This window comes from Euleptes europaea, chromosome 1, assembly GCF_029931775.1.
Source record: "Euleptes europaea isolate rEulEur1 chromosome 1, rEulEur1.hap1, whole genome shotgun sequence".
In the NCBI taxonomy this organism is placed as follows: Eukaryota; Metazoa; Chordata; class Lepidosauria; order Squamata; family Sphaerodactylidae; genus Euleptes; species Euleptes europaea.
The window spans coordinates 91,522,820-91,542,823 of NC_079312.1; the positions used below are offsets into that span (position 1 = coordinate 91,522,820).

Consider the following 20,004-nt stretch of genomic DNA (forward strand, 5'->3'; position numbering starts at 1 on the left):
ATCACAGTCTGGGGCAGATATATTTTAGTCCATTGAATCACCCCAGTGGGTCCAAACAATAGGGAATTGTTGCTTCAGGTATTGAAATGTGTGCAATGAGACGAGGATACTAGGCAATATAAAATTGTATAATATATAATCCAGAGGGTCTTATTTAGTGCATATATTTCACTCTTCCATTTGTCCTATCTAATTTTCCTTCTACGGTTTCTCTGTCCCTCTAAGGGTAACAGATTCTGAAATTTTCCACTTAGCATAGCGGTTACTAATATTTTATGAAGGCAATTCCAGATGGGTAGCTGAGTTAGTCTGCAGGAGCAAAAAAAAAAAGTGTTCAGTGGCACCTTAATAACTAACAAAATTTATTTCAGCCTAAGTTTTCATGAGTCATAGCTCACTTAATCAGACACACTGGAGTGTTCATCCATTAGGCTGAAGTTTTTATATTGACAACAGAAAGGCAGGTGGTGGTGAAGAGAGAGAGGAGTTACAAGGAGAAGCCAATTTAAAACAAAAACCAATGAAGAGAGTAATCAGTTCACTGTGATTGAGTGTAGACCACTCCCAATTGTTGTTGTTACTATAGGAAATTACAGAAGTGTAGCTGAACAAATTGGCATCTGTAAGGGATGGGGCATGCAAGACATTAATACCTATAGTGAGTGAGGAATCTCAGATCCCTGTTAAGGCTAGGAAGGGATAAATACTTTTGAACTTGTTAATGAATTCTAATTTAACGATTCCCTTTGGATTCTCAGAAGTTCTTTTGTAGGACAATAGTGACTTTCAAATCAGCTACAAAATGCCCCGGAAGATTGAAAAGCTCGTTGAGTGGCTTCTGGATATAGATATTTTAAATGTCAGATTTATGTACATTTATTATTTTGTGCATGGGATGGTCTTTTGTCCAATATAGAGAGCAGACTGACATTGATGAAACATGATTGCATATACTATTGCATATACTATATTGGGATGAGTGGGTGAATAAATCTAAGATGCTATTAATTGATGTTATTCAGTCTTGTGAATGTGTTGCTTCAGTCTATATCAGGTTGGCACCTAGATTTTTTGCAGGGTCTACTTCCACCACTTTTGCCCTTGGCCAAACAAGAGCATCAATTGATTTAAACTAAGGAACAATCCAGAAGTAAAATGCCATTCCATTTTAGAAATGCTTACCTGACAATTCCTGACAGCTTCAGGGTACTGGAGATTATTCCAGATAGGAAAAAAAGGCACTTCCAATTCTCACTAATTTTAGGCATGTATGGGAACCTGTGTTTAAAAATATTTGACTTAGGCAAAAAGAACAGTAATTACATTTTACAACTTTAGAAAACTTCCCCTTCCTTCTAGTGATCAAAACGTGTGTGTTCGTGTGTGTGTGTGTGTGTGTGTGTAAGAGAGAGAGGGCAATTATTAATGTCTTTGAATAAATTGGGAATTTGTTCCAATTGAATTTCACCCAATAATTACTATTACAATCCCACGAATTCCACTTGAGTAATCTCATCACCATGAGAGTAGTGGTTAAGAGAGGTGGACTCTAATCTGGAGAGCTGGGTTTGATTCCCCACTTCTCCACCTGAAGCTTGCTGGGTGACCTTGTGCTAGTCACAGTTCTCTCAAAACTCTCTCAGCCCACCCAGAGGCAGACAATGGCAAACCACCTCCGAATGTCTCTTGTCTTGAAAACCCTATGGGGTCACCATAAGCAAGCTGTGCTTTGGCAGCACACTCACACACACACAAACTCATCACCCCTTTACATCATGCTTAGCCCTCTCAGTTAACATCTACACTATTATATGAAGTTTCTGAAATCCATAGGGATTCTTTAACAAGGAAATGCTTATAATGGGGAACCTTAAGGAATTTTTGGATTTTGAAATGTGACATGTCTTCTGCCAGAGCTCTGCCAAGATTATCCATTTAAATTTAGGGATCTATTACAGAGATTAATTACTTTACGGAGGCAGCATGGGTTATAAAATACTCCTTCGTTTCCAGTTTTGAAACTATATATCGTAAAGCTGCTGAGAACCTGGAAAACAGTCTTTCCATAAAACACTGAATCTATGCCCCTCTTTCACCTGTATTTAATTGTTAAAGGAATTATTCCAAGTAGTACTGAATTATTGATCATGCAATTTATTCTGGTAAATTCCACCTTGTGTGACTCTTTGAAGGTGCAGTTCACAATGAAAACATTTTTTTAACTTCATTGAACTCTGGATCAAGCCTCAAGGCCTATGAAATTAAGTGTGCCATGGTCCTAAATTAAAACCAAAAAAATCAAAAGAACTTCCAAGAAACAAACCTAGGAAACACACCAAAAATATGATTTAATTGTAATGAACATAATCCTGCCAAAGTCAGACACATATAAATATTGTTAATTCCAGTGTCAGAGTTAAACATATGCCTTTTATTGAAATCAGTTTGCAGTAAAAGTCATTCTACTTGGCCAGATTATGCCCAAAAATAATACAATGCCCAAATAAACAGTACAATTTCTTCTAGAAAAACATTACTTTCTGATCCATATTCTTACATTTTCATTTAGGCTTGAAAAACCACAGCTCTGAAAACATGCATCGGCGGCATACCACCCTCCGGGAGAAAGGAAGGAGGCAGGCTACCCGAGGCCCAGCGTACATGTTCAATGAAAAGGGTACCAGCTTGACGCCAGAAGAAGAACGTTTTTTAGATTCAGCAGAATATGGCAACATCCCTGTGGTGCGGAAAATGCTGGAGGAATCCAAAACGTTGAACTTTAATTGTGTCGATTACATGGGACAAAATGCCCTGCAACTCGCAGTGGGCAACGAACATCTGGAAGTAACAGAACTTCTTCTGAAGAAGGATAATCTGGCTCGTGTGGGGGATGCACTCTTGTTAGCCATCAGCAAAGGGTATGTGCGCATTGTGGAAGCCATCTTGAGCCATCCAGCCTTTGCACAAGGACAGCGCCTCACTCTCAGTCCTCTTGAGCAAGAGCTCCGAGACGATGATTTCTACGCTTATGATGAAGATGGAACACGCTTCTCCCATGACATTACTCCTATCATACTTGCGGCCCATTGCCAGGAATATGAAATTGTTCACATCTTGCTGCTGAAAGGGGCACGGATAGAAAGGCCCCACGACTACTTCTGTAAGTGCAATGAGTGCATTGAGAAGCAGAGGAAGGATTCCTTCAGTCATTCCCGATCAAGAATGAATGCCTACAAAGGATTAGCAAGTGCCGCTTATTTGTCTCTTTCTAGTGAAGACCCGGTTCTTACCGCTTTAGAGCTAAGCAACGAGCTCGCAAGGTTAGCCAACATTGAGACAGAATTTAAGGTAACACAAAATTATTATCTTTTTTTATTTTTTTCCCTTCTGTTGAACCTGTTAATGGTATGATACCATGTATTTTGTATGGGAAATCTACTAGCATTTTTAGGGTTCAAGGGAAAACTTCAGAAAACCAATAATGAAAGAACATAGCAGCAATTAGTTTGATTTCTGTCCAGTATTATATTATGATGGCTATACATTAGGAGTTAAAGATGAATTATTTTGATGTTCCACAATGGAAAAACAAACAAACATGATTCTCTTTGACTAGATATTACAGTCTAATATAGTTTCACATTGTAACTAAATCCTGAAAAGGTGAGTTTTCATATATCAATTTATTTTATTTGTGAGGCTCATGATGGGCATCAACTCAAGCTTTACTGAAATGTCACTGAGGTTATCAGTGCTTTCTTTAAGAAGGACAGAACACTAGATGGACACACATTTTGTTTGCTCACCTGTTCTAGAAACCATAGTTTGGTGCTTAATCTCCAGCCATTTACTTACTCCACCTCCAAACTTATATTTTTTTAAATGTTGAATTAGTAGCTCTTTGCAAGTTCAGCAACATTTTGGTGCTGTCGATTTCCAAGACTCTGGTCAGTTTGGCCATCAAGGGCCTTCTGGATTCACTGCTAGAACTAGACTTTCAGGATATGGCAATATGTAAGAATGCTTTTCAGCAATGCTCAAGAGGCTCTGTCATTTTTGGTTGGACTCAAACTGTGTGTATGACATGTTTGTTTCCGCATGGTCCCCCTTCACTCTCCAATATCTGTGATATTGTAATGGCTGTTTTGGAGAGTCATGATCACAGAAATTGTAGCAAAATCATATCCTTGGAGTAGCAGTTCCTAATGTGCAATATGTTTACTTGGGAACAGTTAGGAGAAAGCAAACAGCTTGAAGGGCTGTCATATAGAGGATGGTGCTGAGTTGTTTTCTGTTGCTCCAGAAGGTCAGACCCAAATGAACGGGTTGAAATTAAATAAAAAGAGTTTCCGTCTAGTCATTAGGAAGAATTTTCTAACAGAGCGGTTCCTCAGTGGAACAGGCTTCCTCAAGAGGAGGTAAGCTCTCCTTCCCTGGAGGTTTGTAAGAAGAGGCTAGATGGCCATCCGTCAGCAATGCTGATTCTATGACCTTAGGCAGATCATGAGAGGGAGGGCACCTGGCCCATCTTCTGGGCATGAAGTATGGGTCACTGGGGGTGGGGGGGAGGTAGTTTGGAATTTCTTGCATTGTGCAAGGGGTTGGACTAGATGACCCTGGTGCTTCCTTCTGTCATAGCTTTTGTAGAAATTACCAGTATGGCTGTTGCATTTGTATGGATAGCAAACTAATTTTATGGATCAGACTGAGTTTCTTCATAAGTTTATATCAGTAAAGGAAGGTTGCAGGCTCTGCACAGGAATTTAAAGTGCTTGGTCCTATGAATTACTACTGTGTTACATAAAACTGGACCATGCAAAGAACAGCCAAAGAGACCTAACTGGAAATGTTTGAGGATGGCGTATGGATTCCTAGTATCTTTGATATGACAAAAATACTTGAATATTTGGTACTGAATTGAAGGATAATGAATATGAATATTGTAGTGTTTAAAGGAAGAGTTGCATGTCTATTAATGCACATATATCACGGAGTTTTATTTACTTTAAAAAGAAAACAAAGGTAAGGTATAGTGAATGCAAAGAACAGTTTAGTGTAACAAAATTATAACCAAAGGCAAAATGTCTCAGTCCTGTTCACAAGACAATTGTGAGGAATGCTATGGTGTCAGCCAGTTACATCAATTGAAGCGATTTTATTCAAGTGGCATTGAAATAAACAAACCAAAGAAGTGGTCCATGCATGTGACACTGATGTTCACAAATTTAAGAAAGCCACCACCCACCTAATATAATGGGTGATGCCCCCACCCCTGCCTTAGTAAGAGAATCATTCCTTGTAAAACAGCCACAGGTTTCTTTGCCTGTTCCAAAGCAATGCATTAAAGACTAACAGTGCATTCCTAGGGAGAGTTACTCCAGTCTGAGCCCATTGAAATGAATTGTGGATGAATCACATAGTAAGGAGAGTTACTCCAGTCTAAGCCTATTCATTTCTCCTTAGGATTGCACTGTAAATCACAGGGCTATTTTGAGATAGCTATTCTCAGTGATCTCAAATCTCTATAGGTTACAGACCTCTGACTGAAGAGGACAGAAGTTTATTTAGTCCAGATGTCAAGTGTCTCCCACCCTAAAACCACTCACATTTATCTTTTAAGATTTTTATTTAAAATCAGTCAAATTGTCCTTGAAATGAGAAAATATGTTAGAATCATGATACAAAATATACTTGCATATGTGAATGAAATCTGAAACAGCAATACGTATATATCATCCCTTCTCCAATCTATTTTAAGATTAAAAGGTAACATACAATTTCTGAGATTCTCACCAAAGTGCTTTCAGAAAGGGTAGACAGTCTCAAGCAACCTACATCTGAGAGATGAATGGGTATTTTGGATGTGGTTGTCTTATATAGGCTCAGTTATGTGAAAGCCACATGACCATGCCAAAATCTTCCAATTTGTCACTTCGTATGGTATAAGGTGAGCACTTCTCTGAGCTTAGAAGAAATTTCCCACAGAAATATCTGAATCAAAACTGTGAACTATTAGGTCGACTTGTTCAGATATTTTTCCAGGCATCTGCCCATCTATTCAAAGTATCTCTTCCCAAAGATGGGACAGTGAGTATATAGCTGAGAAAGTAAAACTTGTACATGTTTTTGCAAATTTGGAAATGAAAGCAAACTGTCAGGCTTGCATTCGATTAACCAATACCACTAACAGTCAAGGGTCTGCGACACCAGTCTGTAGAACTTTGCAATGCACATCGGTGCACTTCACCAATATCCACAGCTATGACCACCATAAGAATGTGGAGCTTGCAGAGTAAAATCAAAATAATTTGAACAGATGATGCAGATGTTGATTTATATTGTAGCATCTGGATGCATGACATTTTATGTAGTAAGATAAGCAAATACAAGTTCCCTACTGCCAAAGAACATTCAGTCTTAAGTCTGGACAGTGACGGAGACCAGAGAAAGGTGAAGTCAACATCCTTAACTACCATTAAAGCTTGTTTTGTGGTGATACCTACTGGTACCGGCACCTTTTGGGTTGGTTCTTGCAGGTACTGATAGAGGAATTGGTGCCAATCACCATGACCTTATATATAAGTACTGGCACATTTTTTAAAAAAACAAAGTGCCACCTACCAAACTAGAGAACTCTTGAGTTTAAAAATGAGACATGGCTGAAATTTACTGTAGAAGAAGGGTCAAGAGAAGGAACAATTTCATGTTGGACTACACATAAAATATATGAAATGTAGATGAAGTGAGAGGCACTTTTGGATCATAGGATTCCCTCCACTTTGTTTTTGAAAAGAAATAAGAGAAAACCCAACATATCTAAGGCATGATGCAACAGTACTTAAGAATGGTGCTTAAGTGCATGAGATTTAAATGTGTTTATCACTCCTCTGTTTTTATGCATAACAGTGTAGTGCTTTTCAAGTTAGACATGTATTAAATGCCAAGTCCTGACCTGGATGGCCCAAACTAGCCCAATTTCATTGGATCTAGGAAGTTTAAACATGGTCAGCCTTGTTTAGTACTTGCATGGGAGACCACCAAGGAAGTCCAGGGTTGCTATGCAGAGGCAGGCAATGGCAATCCACCTCTGTTGGTCTCTTGCCTTGAAACCCCCAGGGGGATGCCATAAATTGGCTGTGACTTAACAGCATTGCACTGCCATTAAACGCTAAAGTTTATTTCTTGCCTTACATTCTTATGTATAAATCCAAGTTTCAATCTGAATGCTAAATTTGACCCTTTTATTTGCACATATATTTTTTCTACCTGTAGCTTTCAAAGAGCACATGTGACTTCATTTCAACCTAGCTTCATCGCTAGGCTTTTATTTTTTAAAGCTGAGGGTTGTACCTGTGTGCTACTGAGGATAAAACTACACATGACAGCCAAAGGGATATGTTGTAATCCAAAAGATATTTGTTGTTTTGGTTTAGAAAATAACTCTGGGAGGCTGTGATTCGTACAGGAGAGTGGATATTTAAGAACCACTTACTAGCCATGGTGACTAAGCTGTTTGGGGGTTAGTCTTGAATATGGAATCAGCATTAGGGGAAAGGTTTACATGTCTTCTCTGACAATAAAATGTGTTCTCCATAACCAGTGTTTAAAACAAAGGCTGCAGTCTCATCCATTTGTACATAACATGTAATTTGCACATAACTTGTTTGTGTATTTTCTAAGGGTCAGCTATGACAGTACACTCAACAGCAAAATATGTTGTCTAATGACAAAAGCAGTGTAATATGGAAGCCACAAATTCACACAAGATGGCAGCTCCCTACCTTCAGAAGGAAAACTTGTTATAAGAGATTTTTATTTTACTGTAATCTTTCGTGACTTCACATGTCCCAAGATACATTGCTTATACCAGTTATCAGAAATTAGATCCTCATACATTAGACCGCATGATCAGCAGTACCTGCCTCTGCTGTGCTCACCAGGGCGTATGTGATTTTTTTAAAAGCAGGATTTGATCTGGGTTGATAATAATGCTATATTTATTATAAGGAATAAATCAGTGCCTTAGCAAATGTCCCAACTTGTTTTGCAATTTATCTCTGACAGCTTTTTAAACTTGCTCTCACTGAAATCTCCTGAAATTTATTCTCTGCATATTAAATGTTTACCTTTCCAGAACTACTGGGAAATGACTCTGAGAAAAGAACAACTGAGTATTTCATGTTGTCAGCAAAACGAATTGATTTATTTAGGTCTCTGTGACTTCAGTACCCAGAGAAAAAAGTCATGCATCAATATTGGGGGGAAACATCACCAATGTAACTTCAGCTTTCTCTTAAAAACAATTCCAAAAACATACAAAAGAATTAATTGAAATAAAATGCACCACCCTGAAATACATTCATATTTCTTCCTTTCTCCAGAGGTACAAGCACAGTTTTAAAGGGATTGGAAACCATTTAGAAAATAGATGAATTTTGGCAATAAAGATTGGAGTTGCAAGAAGTGTTCATGGGCTATTTATACATGGTGAACATACAAAGTGCTAATGGGTAAAATATCAGTGAAACAAAGTCTGCAATAGAAATCCTTTTCAAATCCACAGCTATTGAATGTCTGGTCACGTTTCCAATTCTGAGAGCAGGTGCTAATCCTGGTCAATATTTAACAGCAGAAATCCAATCTTAAATATCAGTATCTACTGCTAGAAACTGGCAACTGACCCATCATAGGAATGGAGGGCATCAAAGCAGAAAAGAAACTGTAGCATATGGGTGCAATAATATGGGAGCTGAAAGGATATACCTACCCTGTCACAGAAATTGGATGTGATTCATCCATAATTCTTTTCAAGGATCTTACAACTGACATTTGCAAATGTAATCAGGGGAAAAAAACTGCGGCTGCTGTTCTTTATGACTAGGAATGTCTCTTTGGGACTGAGGGACTGTGATGTTGGCAAAAGATTGTATAGAACAGTATAGTTGGATATATTTCTCAAGTTTGAAGCTGAGAGGTTCCAATGGGCAGTTTGTTTGAGGGAGAGTGATATTCCCATTGCCCCAGTACCCAATAAAGACATGAGACCACAGCCTGGGTTTAACTGGTTTATTTAAAACAGCTGATCTAGGTCATCAATTAACTAGGATAATATTTAATTGAGGGCAAGCTGTGCTAGGCCTTTTGTTTTGGCAAATAGACCCTGGCTACAAACTTGGCCTGCAGCTGCCGTCTACCTTGTTTGTCATTGGCAGCACATACTGTGTGAAGGCATCCCCAGCCCCAGCCCCATTCCCTGATGCACCATGAAGCCATTACCAGGTTTGGAAAGATGTTGCTGAGCACCAAAAGTGCTTCTTCACACACTCCATCCTGCCATAAAGCAAGCAATGGTCTGTTCAGAATATGCCCTCCATCATGCCCAATGGCTCAGGGTGCTTATCGCTATTCCCTACCTATCAATAAGCAACTTACTCTATCCCTGCCAAACTAGTTATGGCCTAAACAGTCAATGGCCGAGCCTAGTTAAGCTATTAGTAACTGCCCAACCTGAACATCATGAAGCAGGCAACAACAAAAAAGCCTCTTGCAAAAGCCAGTCAAGGGAGAAACCCAAAAATTCCTGCTTTGCCCCAGTGGTGACCAGAAAGTCCCACGATATTCAAAAGAGGGAGGGAGGATTGGCAACCAAAGCTTCTCCTTCCAGCCTTCCCATTGGATGGCAGCTTTTGACTTGTAGCCAATCCGACCTCATGTTTTATTCAAATTGGTCTAGGGCAAATGTCTCTTTTGAGTAGTTGCAGCTCAATGAACAGTAGCTCAAGGAACAAGGCAAGGCATTTGGTGGCACAAGGAGTACAAGGAGAACTTTGAGGCAGATTTGTTTGGGTGGGTGATCAGTTTTAGAGAGCAGCAGGCAAGCTGAGGAGAGCAGACTGCAAGGGAAAATTAGTCCCAGCTGAGTAGTCATTGTGAAGAAAAAAGTTGGCAAAATCTCACACCCGGCCCTTCAGGACACATGCATGCAATGCTAGTGGCTGTAACTTGTGGTCAATCAGGAAAGCCCAGGGCCTCTGTCTCCCCTTTTCCCCTAAGGAACACAGCTCTCACTGTGCCCTTATTAGGAAAATGTTGGCTGCTTTGTAAAGGTGAAACCAGAAGAGTCAGAGAGAGGCAATGACAAAAGATGCAGGAAAAAAAAAGAAAAAAATCATGTTTTTTTCTTTCATTAGAGGCTGATTGGATGGGGAATTTGTTTCATTTCATATTAGTTATGATAATTATGAAATATCCCATTTTAGTAATTGTGGTCATTATTAACTAAAGAAATGCATGAGTCTAATGTGAGGATTGCAAGTCTTATGTCCATTGTGCAGACTGAGGGCTGAGTCACACTTTGCAAAGTCCATGTAGTGGACACATGGCTCATGCATGCACCTGGAGTTCTGTGCTAGAAACTCAATTCCAGGCACTTGCAGGCTCAGTTCAGATTACGGCTGTAGAGCACAAGATTAAAGGGCTTTAGCCTTCCCCCTGCACTGTTTTTCTGACCTGAAATGGCCCTGGAGAGCTGCTATTTGCTCCACTAGGAACCTTACATGAGGCCATTTGTACATGTAAGTGTATTGTGCACACCTGGGAATTGAGCTGCTGGGAACTGAGGGGGCATGTGGACAAAAGCATAGACCACATCTTTCTGTTTTCTAGGCAAGCATTGCTTCTCAAAACACAGCCTGAGAAAATTCTGGCAAGGGCAAAGGGTCAGGTACAGGTTTTTTCCCCCTTTGAGCCTTCCTTAACAGTTTGGGAGAGTTAACAGGAGATGAAAAGCAACTGGCAGGTAACAAAACAATTAATGTGCAGGATTTGCATAATTAGAAAACAGTTTGCATAATATGCAAATTAGGCTACCTAGAGTTGGGGAACTTGAATATGGCATCCTGTGTGTGTGTGTGTGGTATCCCAGAATGATAAATCAAATTGAACTTTAGATTTCATAATTTGCAACCATGTGTGTGTATTCCAGTGCTCCAAGTACCTTATATACTATGTGTGACTACTAATATCTCAGCTCCTCCCAAGAGAAAACATAGAATTTCTAATATGCAACCAGGATTCTTCAAACTATTGTCTCTAGAGAGTCTTATGTATGCAGTTTAGTGGAGCAGAAAAGCTACATTTCTGCCAGACTTCCTTGTGCTATAATATCAATGATCATAGTCTTTGCCCACTAGTACTTTCAACTACCCCCTAAACCCCAACTTCTATTAAATGTGTGGTAAGAACCTAGATCCTTTGTGATCCTGCATGTGTGTGTGTGTGTGGGGGGGGAAGAATTCTGTTGACCTCTTGTGAATATGAATACTGCTATAGGGATATGCCAGCATGTTATCCCGGTGGCAAAATGTCATTTGTGCTTTAATGTAATGAAATAATTTCGTAATCTTGGAAGGAGTTAATTTCTCTAAAGAGCATTCCCTTCACCTTTGAACTCCCTATCAAGCTCACAGAGAGTCTGTTTTAACATCAAACAAAATAATTGTATAATGATGTGGTGAGATTTCCATCTGCCGGTTCAAAAATGCAAGTAAACACACTCTCAAAGTTGTTAAGGTCACAACTGATAAAGTGCTGTTTCCGCACACATCCCATTCAAATTAATTAAGTTTCGGTTTTAGATAGATTGAACCCCAGATATAAACTCAGAAATGTTTAATTATTTTGACCTGTGTGTCATAACAACATCATTTGCAGTTTACAACAACTGTTAAATAACAAGTTTAAATTCTACAGTGGCTCATTAAATATGCAGAGATTGTACTGTGCAGAAGTTTAACTAAGGTTAAAATGCACCTTGTTCTATTTAAATCAAGAGCAGCAAAATCTCACCCAGAATGAGAAAAGAAAAATTCCATTCTCAGGTTCACCTTTTTTTGTTTTTATATTCATCAAGCAGTATTGCTGAAAATATTTCTTGCATGAATAAGTTGATTACATTTCCTATAATAGCTTGGACTGAAAGCTAGAACTTGATCCCGTGAAAGAGATATAAAATGTCACCTTCACATGAAGGAATATGCAGATTTCTTTTTATGGTTGCCATCTGCACGCAAACAGGTGACTCATTTCTTAGATTAGGAAATGAAATAAGACCCGTAAATATAAAAATGGCTGGAATCACATTGATCTCTTCAAATGATCGTATGTTTACTAAACAATTTGACGACAGTGCCCTTGTGAATAATCTGCCATGCAACACATCAGACTTTAATTCTGCTAAATGAAATCCCTGAAATAAACCACAGTAGGTCCAACATGTTGAATCTTGCACTGTTCTTAACGCTTCAGCTGCTTGTGTGCCTTTTCCTCTGTGTTACTTTCTTCATACTGAATACCAGGCCTTGTGTTCTCTCCAAACCTCATTTACTCCATATTTTTCAAGGTCATGCTGAGTCTTTGTGAAAAAGGGAGCATCATCCAAATCTTCCCCTTTAGTAATCTAAGCAAATCAAATAAAAAAAAACACAAACACACGAAGAGGAACAGGATACAGTTTCACCAGTCAGAAATGTTATTATATAATTTTGAGTCACATTAATATGTGTTATGCCACCACCCACGTCTGTGGACTGCAGTCCACATGGGTTGTAAACACCACCATGAGAATCACCATCAGTTAACCAGGGCCTGTAAATACCTCAGGCACTCCCAAATCCATTATAGGTTTTTGGATTGTACTTTTCTTCTAAGCTGTATTTTGGTTGGACCATGCAAAGTATTAGGAAACTTCACACAGATATCCTTTTAAAATTGTGGAAATGTGACCTCATAAGTACGCTCTCTCTTTCTTAGGCAAAATATGTTGGTCAAAGAAACCAAAGACTTGGCTTTTCTGTTACCCAAAACCAGCAGTCCCATAAGGACATACAAAACATCCTTGCCTATAAGGGTTTTTGCCATACATTGTAGTTAGGGTTGCCAACCTCCAGGTATTAGCTGGAGATCTCCTGCTATTATAACTGATCTCCAGCCGATAGAGATCAGTTCACCTGGAGAAAATGGCTGCTTTGGCAATTGGACTCTATGGCATTGAAGTCCCTCCCCTCCTTAAACCCCGCCCTCCTCAGGCTCCATCCCAAAAACCTCCCACCAATGGCGAAGAGGGACCTGGGAACCCTAACTTTAGTACACGGAACAATCCAGCTCAAGAGGAGGCATGCACATTCATGGCTGTTCCTCCCATTCAAACAAGATCGCTTGCCACAGCATGCTCTGGATTCTGAACAGCGTATCTGACTTTGTCTTTATCATAGTATCTGGCAGAGTCTTCACGGATAACAACATTCATGATGGAATTTATGGAGATTTGGCTTATCAAATTCCTTCTCTCTTCACTTTGCATACGCTTGAGCTTTTACTGTGCATTCTCGCTTTGTTGAGCTTGATACTTGATCTTAAAGATGTGTTCCACTCACAACACAATTTAGTTTATTACACTCAAACTGCTGTGCTTCTTGAGGAGTACTCTGTTCACATACTGGAGAAAAAGCTATCAAACTAAAAGTTAATGCACACTGGAAATTTCAAAACATGTGCATCCAGGGTCTTAAATGCTTCTTTAACTGCGCGGTTGATTGTGCATGAGCTATCTTTTTAATATTATTTGTTTAGATAGCAAATGATCTCACAAGATATAGCAAAGTATGTAAGCAATAACTCATGAAAAAGTTAATATATAACCTATATTATATAGGCTAGGGATAACAATGGTCTCCAGTACAACAGTATGTGGCAGTTCCACTCTGTACTTTATACAGGCCACATACAAAGAGTGTGAAACAAATCTGGGCACAAGCAAATATGGTAGAAAAGCCCAAGAGGTTCCTGGCACTAGATCCTGTAGACTATTTATGTATTTATTTCATTTTTTTCTGACAGAGTATTAGGAAACATTATGCAGCTGAAAAAGGAGATTCTGGGTAGGATTGCCAGGTCCCTCTTCGCCACCGGTGAGAGGTTTTTGGGGCAGAGGAATGACCTGGAAGATGAAAATGTTCTCCCACTGGTTTTTGAATGTTGTGGTTTTTAATGTTGGATTTATGCCCATTTATTCTTTTGCGTATATCTGTCTGATAGAGAGAGTGGAAGGGCACTGCTAACATTTGATGGTATATATAACGTTGGAAGGTGAACAAGTGAATGAACCTGAGATGGTATGGCTGTTGATGTTAGGTCTGGTGATTGTGTTGTCAGAGTGAATATGGGGACAGAGTTGGCATCTTGGTTTGTTTCAGTCCTAGAGTCCATGTCAGGAAGGGCATTGTTGTGGGTGAGAAGTTGTTTAAGGTTAAGGAGGCTGTCCATGGGCAAGAAAAGGTTTGCCTTCCAATGCCTGTGACAGGCCAAAGAAATCTAGATGCATGTTGAGAGGAATACCAGTAGCAGTATGATCAGTAGCAGCTCAGTCAGTAATTGTTGTTCCAGAACATTTTAGTTTACTGTAATAAAAGTAAAAACCAGGCAAATTTTTAAAAAACTGAAATAAATACAGTTTTCCAAGTGCATTTTTTCAGTTCTTCTAGTTTGATTGCTTTAGGGAAACATCCATGCAGCCAAGTTAAACAAGACATTGATCTACACTACTGAATGGTGCCAAGGGAGTTGCTCAGATGGACTTAAACAGTTTTTCATTTATGCTTCTCCGACAGGCAGCTAAGCTAATGCCATCGTGCTAGAGTCCTCATGGATAGCAGAACACAGATGAGCGGGTTTGCGAACCTGTGTGAGCTGTAGAGATTCTAATAGCACTCTCCATAGAAATGTGGAAGAGTCAGGCATTGTGCAAAATTATGTCAGAGCCAATTAATGCATTAGGGATTTAGAAGAACCAGAGGCTTAATTTCTCAGTCTAGCTCTCCTTGAGATGCAAACAAAAGATCTCACTTTTTACTCTAATTAATTTATCAGGAGTGATCTGGAATAACTATTACCACCCTTGATTATATTTATAATCACACTCACTAATGTGGATTAAAATCCTCTCTCCGTGCATAAACATCCATTGAGAGAATAGGTTTATAGCACTCCAGAGAATTGGAATAAAAGTTCAAGTCTACCATAACAAGCTTCGGTGAAGTAATGCAAAGGCAAAGGAGCTTTGTATTCAACAAGAGCCGGTCTGCTAGCAGTTTTCTTTGTGCCAAAACTATATCCAGGTACAGGATGAATCCATACCTGATTTTCCCTATGTCACTAGTTTGCAAGCCACTATGGGTTCCATCCCTAATGGGCTGCCATGAACTATCATAGGTACATATAGATATAATAAAATAAATGAACTGCATGCTGGCTTATATCTGACATGTTGAGTGTGAGTTTCAAAGGTACTGAAATTAAAGAAGAATGCCAATCTTTCAATTGCCCATAATTTTTATATGGATAAATAGGTTTCACATTGCAGCTCTGATTCTTAAAGCTGTCAACTCATCATTTTGTTTGGCCTTCCACTGAAAGATTACTTCAGGGTTCTGTGCCTATTTCTTATTTTCATATAATTTTTTTAAAAAAAATATATGACTTGTGTGACCATTTGAAAGCATTGGCCAGCTGGCATTTTTGCATTTATGAGGATTTATGTTAGGAAATCTTATAAGGCTCAACAATCACCATATTTGATAGCCAAAGCAATATTCATTGTTCAAACTGGTTGCAATTTAAGGAAAACAGGCTTTACTGAAAATAATGACGATATTAGTATTTACATTACAACAAATAATATATCTATTTTCAATGTGGCCCATATGTGTCTACTAAAATCCAGAGACTGGGCCCATGGAGAGATGAGACAGACTGAGCATATGGAGAGACTACACAGATCTTTCTACAAAAACTCTAAAACATTGGGAGGTTAACCCACCCCCAATGATAGAAACAGTGCCTATTGCTTTAAGAAATGAATGCCCTCAGTGACCATTGCTAGGCAACCACAACAGTATTACCAGCATTCAATCCTTAGACCTCTGAGGGAGGACTCACAAGAGCCAGGCCTGGCAGCAACCATGGGAAATTTGCTAGTAGGACTGTGCATATCAATATGCCAAATGAAAAAAAAAAACCCCAAAAAATACATTTTTGGTATTTTTAGTGGCAAAAATGGAGGCCAAAAAAAGCGGACCTGAATTATTCTGCATTATTTGGGCACTTCCGCCCCGCAGCCATTTCCCACCCCCTCATTCCCCCTCCCCCTGAATACTGAGGGTGAGGAGTAATAAAGGTATTTTGGCTGGTGGGTCGGAAGGAGAGAGGAAGCAGGGAAAAGGGAGAGGCTATGGGGCTTTCAGGGAAGGAAAAGCAGAGATTGTTAGGGAGGGGGAAATCAGATGCCCTCCACAAGTTCTTGCAGGTCCCTTTATGGTATTTACATATTTTACATTAATGTAATTGGATCTTATGAACAAGTAACTCTGAGGGCTGTTGGCCATAGACAACACACCTTTCCTATGCATTTGGTTGCTCATCCAGCGTCTGTAGGAATAAGCAGTATTGCATGTACAAAGGAACTCACATGGATTCTCAGATCAACTTCGATCAGCAAAAAGATTTCTTGTGGATTGTCCAGTTGCTTTCTCAAGTCCTGCATTGTATAAACAATAATAGCATTAGGACCAGCAGCCCACAAATGAATATATTCATAATTAACGTAAAAAGGTAAAGGTCCCCTGTGCAAGCACCGGGTCATTCCTGATCCATGGGGTGACGTCACATCCCGACGTTTTCTAGGCAGACTTTGTTTTATGGGGTGGTTTGCCAGTGCCTTCCCCAGTCATCTTCCCTTTACCCCCAGCAAGCTGGGTACTCATTTCACCGACCTCGGAAGGATGGAAGGTTGAATCAACTTTGAGCCGGCTACCTGAAACCAACTTCCTTTGGGATTGAACTCAGGTCGTGAGCAGAGCTTTTGACTGCAGTACTGCAGCTTAACACTCTGCGCCACGGGGCTCCATATTCATAATTAAAATTCTAAAAAGTAGTGCATTCAGTGGTTACTTTTTATATCTAATAAACTATAGCAAAGCCATCCATACTGAACACTCATAATTTTTTTTCTGAAGCAAAACCTTTTCTTCTTTTAACATACCTACCAATTACACAAGCCCCTTCTTTTCAACAATAGTTACTCTGTGTGTAGAACTGGTGGTCCATTGGACATGGATATATGTGCTCCTGATGAATAATCACACAGGTTCCCACTCTTGTCTTCTCTGCCATTTAGTCAGCTGTTAAATAGGCAATTAAGACATGCTACATAATCAGCTATCAGTGGTAGGCCAGAGGAACCAGATGCTTTACTCCACCTTTCATTTCCTTAAATTCCTAACACGCTGCTCAAAGACTGATAGGGTACTAACTATGGGGACCAAGAAATAGTCACATTGTGACAGCAGGTATTAAAATTTGGCTTTTGCATTGTAATTCTGGTAATTATTAAACATATAATCATTTTTATGCATCCTCTTTATGCATCCTCTGCACTAAATAGTTATAAACTGCAAGTAATGTTATGTATAGAGTCCAGTCTTTAACATCTATGCACAAACACATCCTATTGCTCTGTATTTTGGTATCAAAGTCTCCAGATGCATCTGTCTTGGTTCTGAACTAATGTTTTAAGGCTATGGTTGGGCTGAAGAAGCTGAAGTTGAATCTAGATAAGGCACAGATGATGGTAATAGGGAAGGGTGATGCTCTTGAGAGACTAGATCCACTTGTCCATGATGGAGTATATTGACTTTTGAAGAAGAGGTTAAGAGCTTGGGAGTGCTCATGGCCTCAGTTTTGCTGTTTGAAAAGCAGGTTGGCACAGTAGCCAAGAGCACCTATCAGCTGCAATGCCAACTCTTTCCTTTCTTAGACTCAGCCAATCTTTTAGCATCAGTGATGGAACTCCACTCATGGAACAGTTGGTTCTCTCTGACTGATGCAGACAATGGCTTGGCTCCTATACCTTTTCTCTGTGTGTGCTTCTCCCAGGTGCATTGCCAGGCACATTTGTCTTCTGCTAGGCACTTAGCAGCTCATTAAAAGACAATGGTCTAGCAAAGTGGAAGTACCTGTAGCTACGGGAAGCATGCCAGCGTCAGAGGACAGTTTCTACAGTGCCTGGAAAGAAACATGCACAGAAGAAAGATATAGGATCCAAGCCAGCTATTGGTATTGTGAGGACCAGCACTTGTCCGTTCTTGCTAATGAAATCAGTAAGTAAGGAATCCTTTGTCCAGGGTTATTTCCTTAGTAGATGGTATTTTTCGAAACCTTCTAAAAGAGAAAATAACTACATTGTTCTTGAAGAAACCTTGGCCATCTGTAGGCCTGTTTCCCATTTACTCTTTTGTGTAGTTGGTAGCAGAGTAACTAGATGAATTTCTAGATCTGTGTTGGCAAACCTATGGCACGCGTGCCAACTCCGGCACGCGTAGCCCTCTCTGCCGGCACGTGCTGCTCAGCTGGGCGGCGGGGGCTGGAGTGGTTCAAAGCCCCCGCCGCCTTCCCTGCACTCCCCACCGCCCAGCTGGCAGATCTGGAAGTCCGACTCCAGGAAGGGGTGGCGAGGGGAGGGGCGTGCACCGAGCTAGCAAGGAGGCAGCATGGACGGGGGTGGACGGGGGCGCTGCTCTCAGACGCCGGCCGCTGCTTCCTTGGGCCTCTCTGTTTGGCCCTGCTGGTGCGGCCGAAGCCGGTGGCCACCCTCGCCGCCTCTTAAGCCCCTTCCTTGATGGGCCGTCCCCTGCCCAAGCGCCCTGCGGGGCCGGGGCCGGAGCCGGCCGCTCCCTCCCCTGCCTCGTGGCACAGCGCCTCCAGGACAGTGTGGCGCGGGGCTGGGGAGCCAGGAGCGGGAAAGGGCATCGGCCTTGCCTCCTCCTTGGTGGCCAGCGTGGACCAGATCCGGGCGGGTGGCTCTTCCTGGACTCCCTCCTTGGCACGGCAAGCGGGGCCGGGGAGGCTCTGCAAAGTCCAGCTCTCCTTAGGGACTGGGGGGGGGGAGAAGGACTTTCTTCGAGCTGGCCAAGGGAGGAAGAAGAGGAGGAGGAGGGTCGGGGTTACAGAAAAGGGGGCTTGGGGTTCAGGCCTGCCTTCTTTGGACCTCCCAGGGGCTCCGTGGGACGTGCGAGCGGCCCAAGCAGGTTCCAGCGGCCCTGCCCCGCCCCCGCTGGCTCCACCACCGCATGTCTGGGGAGCGGGAAGCAGAGATGGCCACCCCGCCAGCACAGGAGCCTCCCCGAGAGGAAGCGGGGGGGGGGTGCGTGCACGCCGGAATGGAGCGGAGGGGCGGGGGGAGAGATCTTATGCTGGGCTGTGTGTGCGTGTGTGTGTGTGTGTGAGAGAGAGAGAGAGAGAAAGCAGGAAGGCTTTTCTGTCTCTGGCCATTCAAGCATGGGAGGTTTTGCTTTGGATTTGCCACTCTGTAGATGCACATTTTCCCCATCCAAATTCTCAAAACTAATCAGTAAGTCCCCATGCAGAGTTTTGAGAATCCGGATGGGGAAAATGTGCATCTGGAGAGTGGCAAATCCAAGGCAAAACCTCCCATGCATAAATGGCCTCTTTCTTTCTCTGTCTCCCTCTGTCCTTTTCTTTACCTACTTTTCTTTCTCTCCCTCGCTCCATTTCTTTCTCCCTTTCTCTCTCTTTTTCTTTCTTTCTCTCCCTCCCTTCCTTCCCTTACCCCCTCCCTTCCCTTCTTTCCTTCCTGCCTTCCTTCCTTCCTTCTTTCCCTCCAGCGGCTTCTCCGGCGCTCTCTGGGTCTGTGCGGGTGGAGGGGCGTGCAGTTTGGCAATTGCACTTTGGCAATTGGACTCTATGGCACTGAAGTCCTTCCCCAAACCCCGCCCTCCTCAGGCGCCACCCCAAAAACCTTCCACTCATGGCAAAGAGGAACTTGGCAACCCTAGCCTCTCCCTCTGGGCCCCCTCTGGGGGTGGTATTCAGGTTAAATTGTCACATTGGCACTCGGCGATAAATAAGTGGGTTTTCAGTTGCAGTTTGGGC

At 41.3% G+C, this 20,004-nt stretch overlaps 1 protein-coding gene across 1 annotated transcript in view; it reads left to right on the forward strand.

The window, feature by feature from the left end:
- The first annotated feature begins 2,617 nt into the window (after window positions 1-2,617).
- The window catches only part of TRPC7 (transient receptor potential cation channel subfamily C member 7), a 131,626-nt gene continuing 114,239 nt past the window's right edge, over window positions 2,618-20,004 (forward strand). Inside the window, exon 1 of the mRNA XM_056858011.1 lies at window positions 2,618-3,348. Within this exon, the coding sequence (XP_056713989.1) occupies window positions 2,662-3,348 (687 nt within the window). The 5' untranslated portion in view covers window positions 2,618-2,661. The remainder of the gene's footprint in view (window positions 3,349-20,004) is intronic.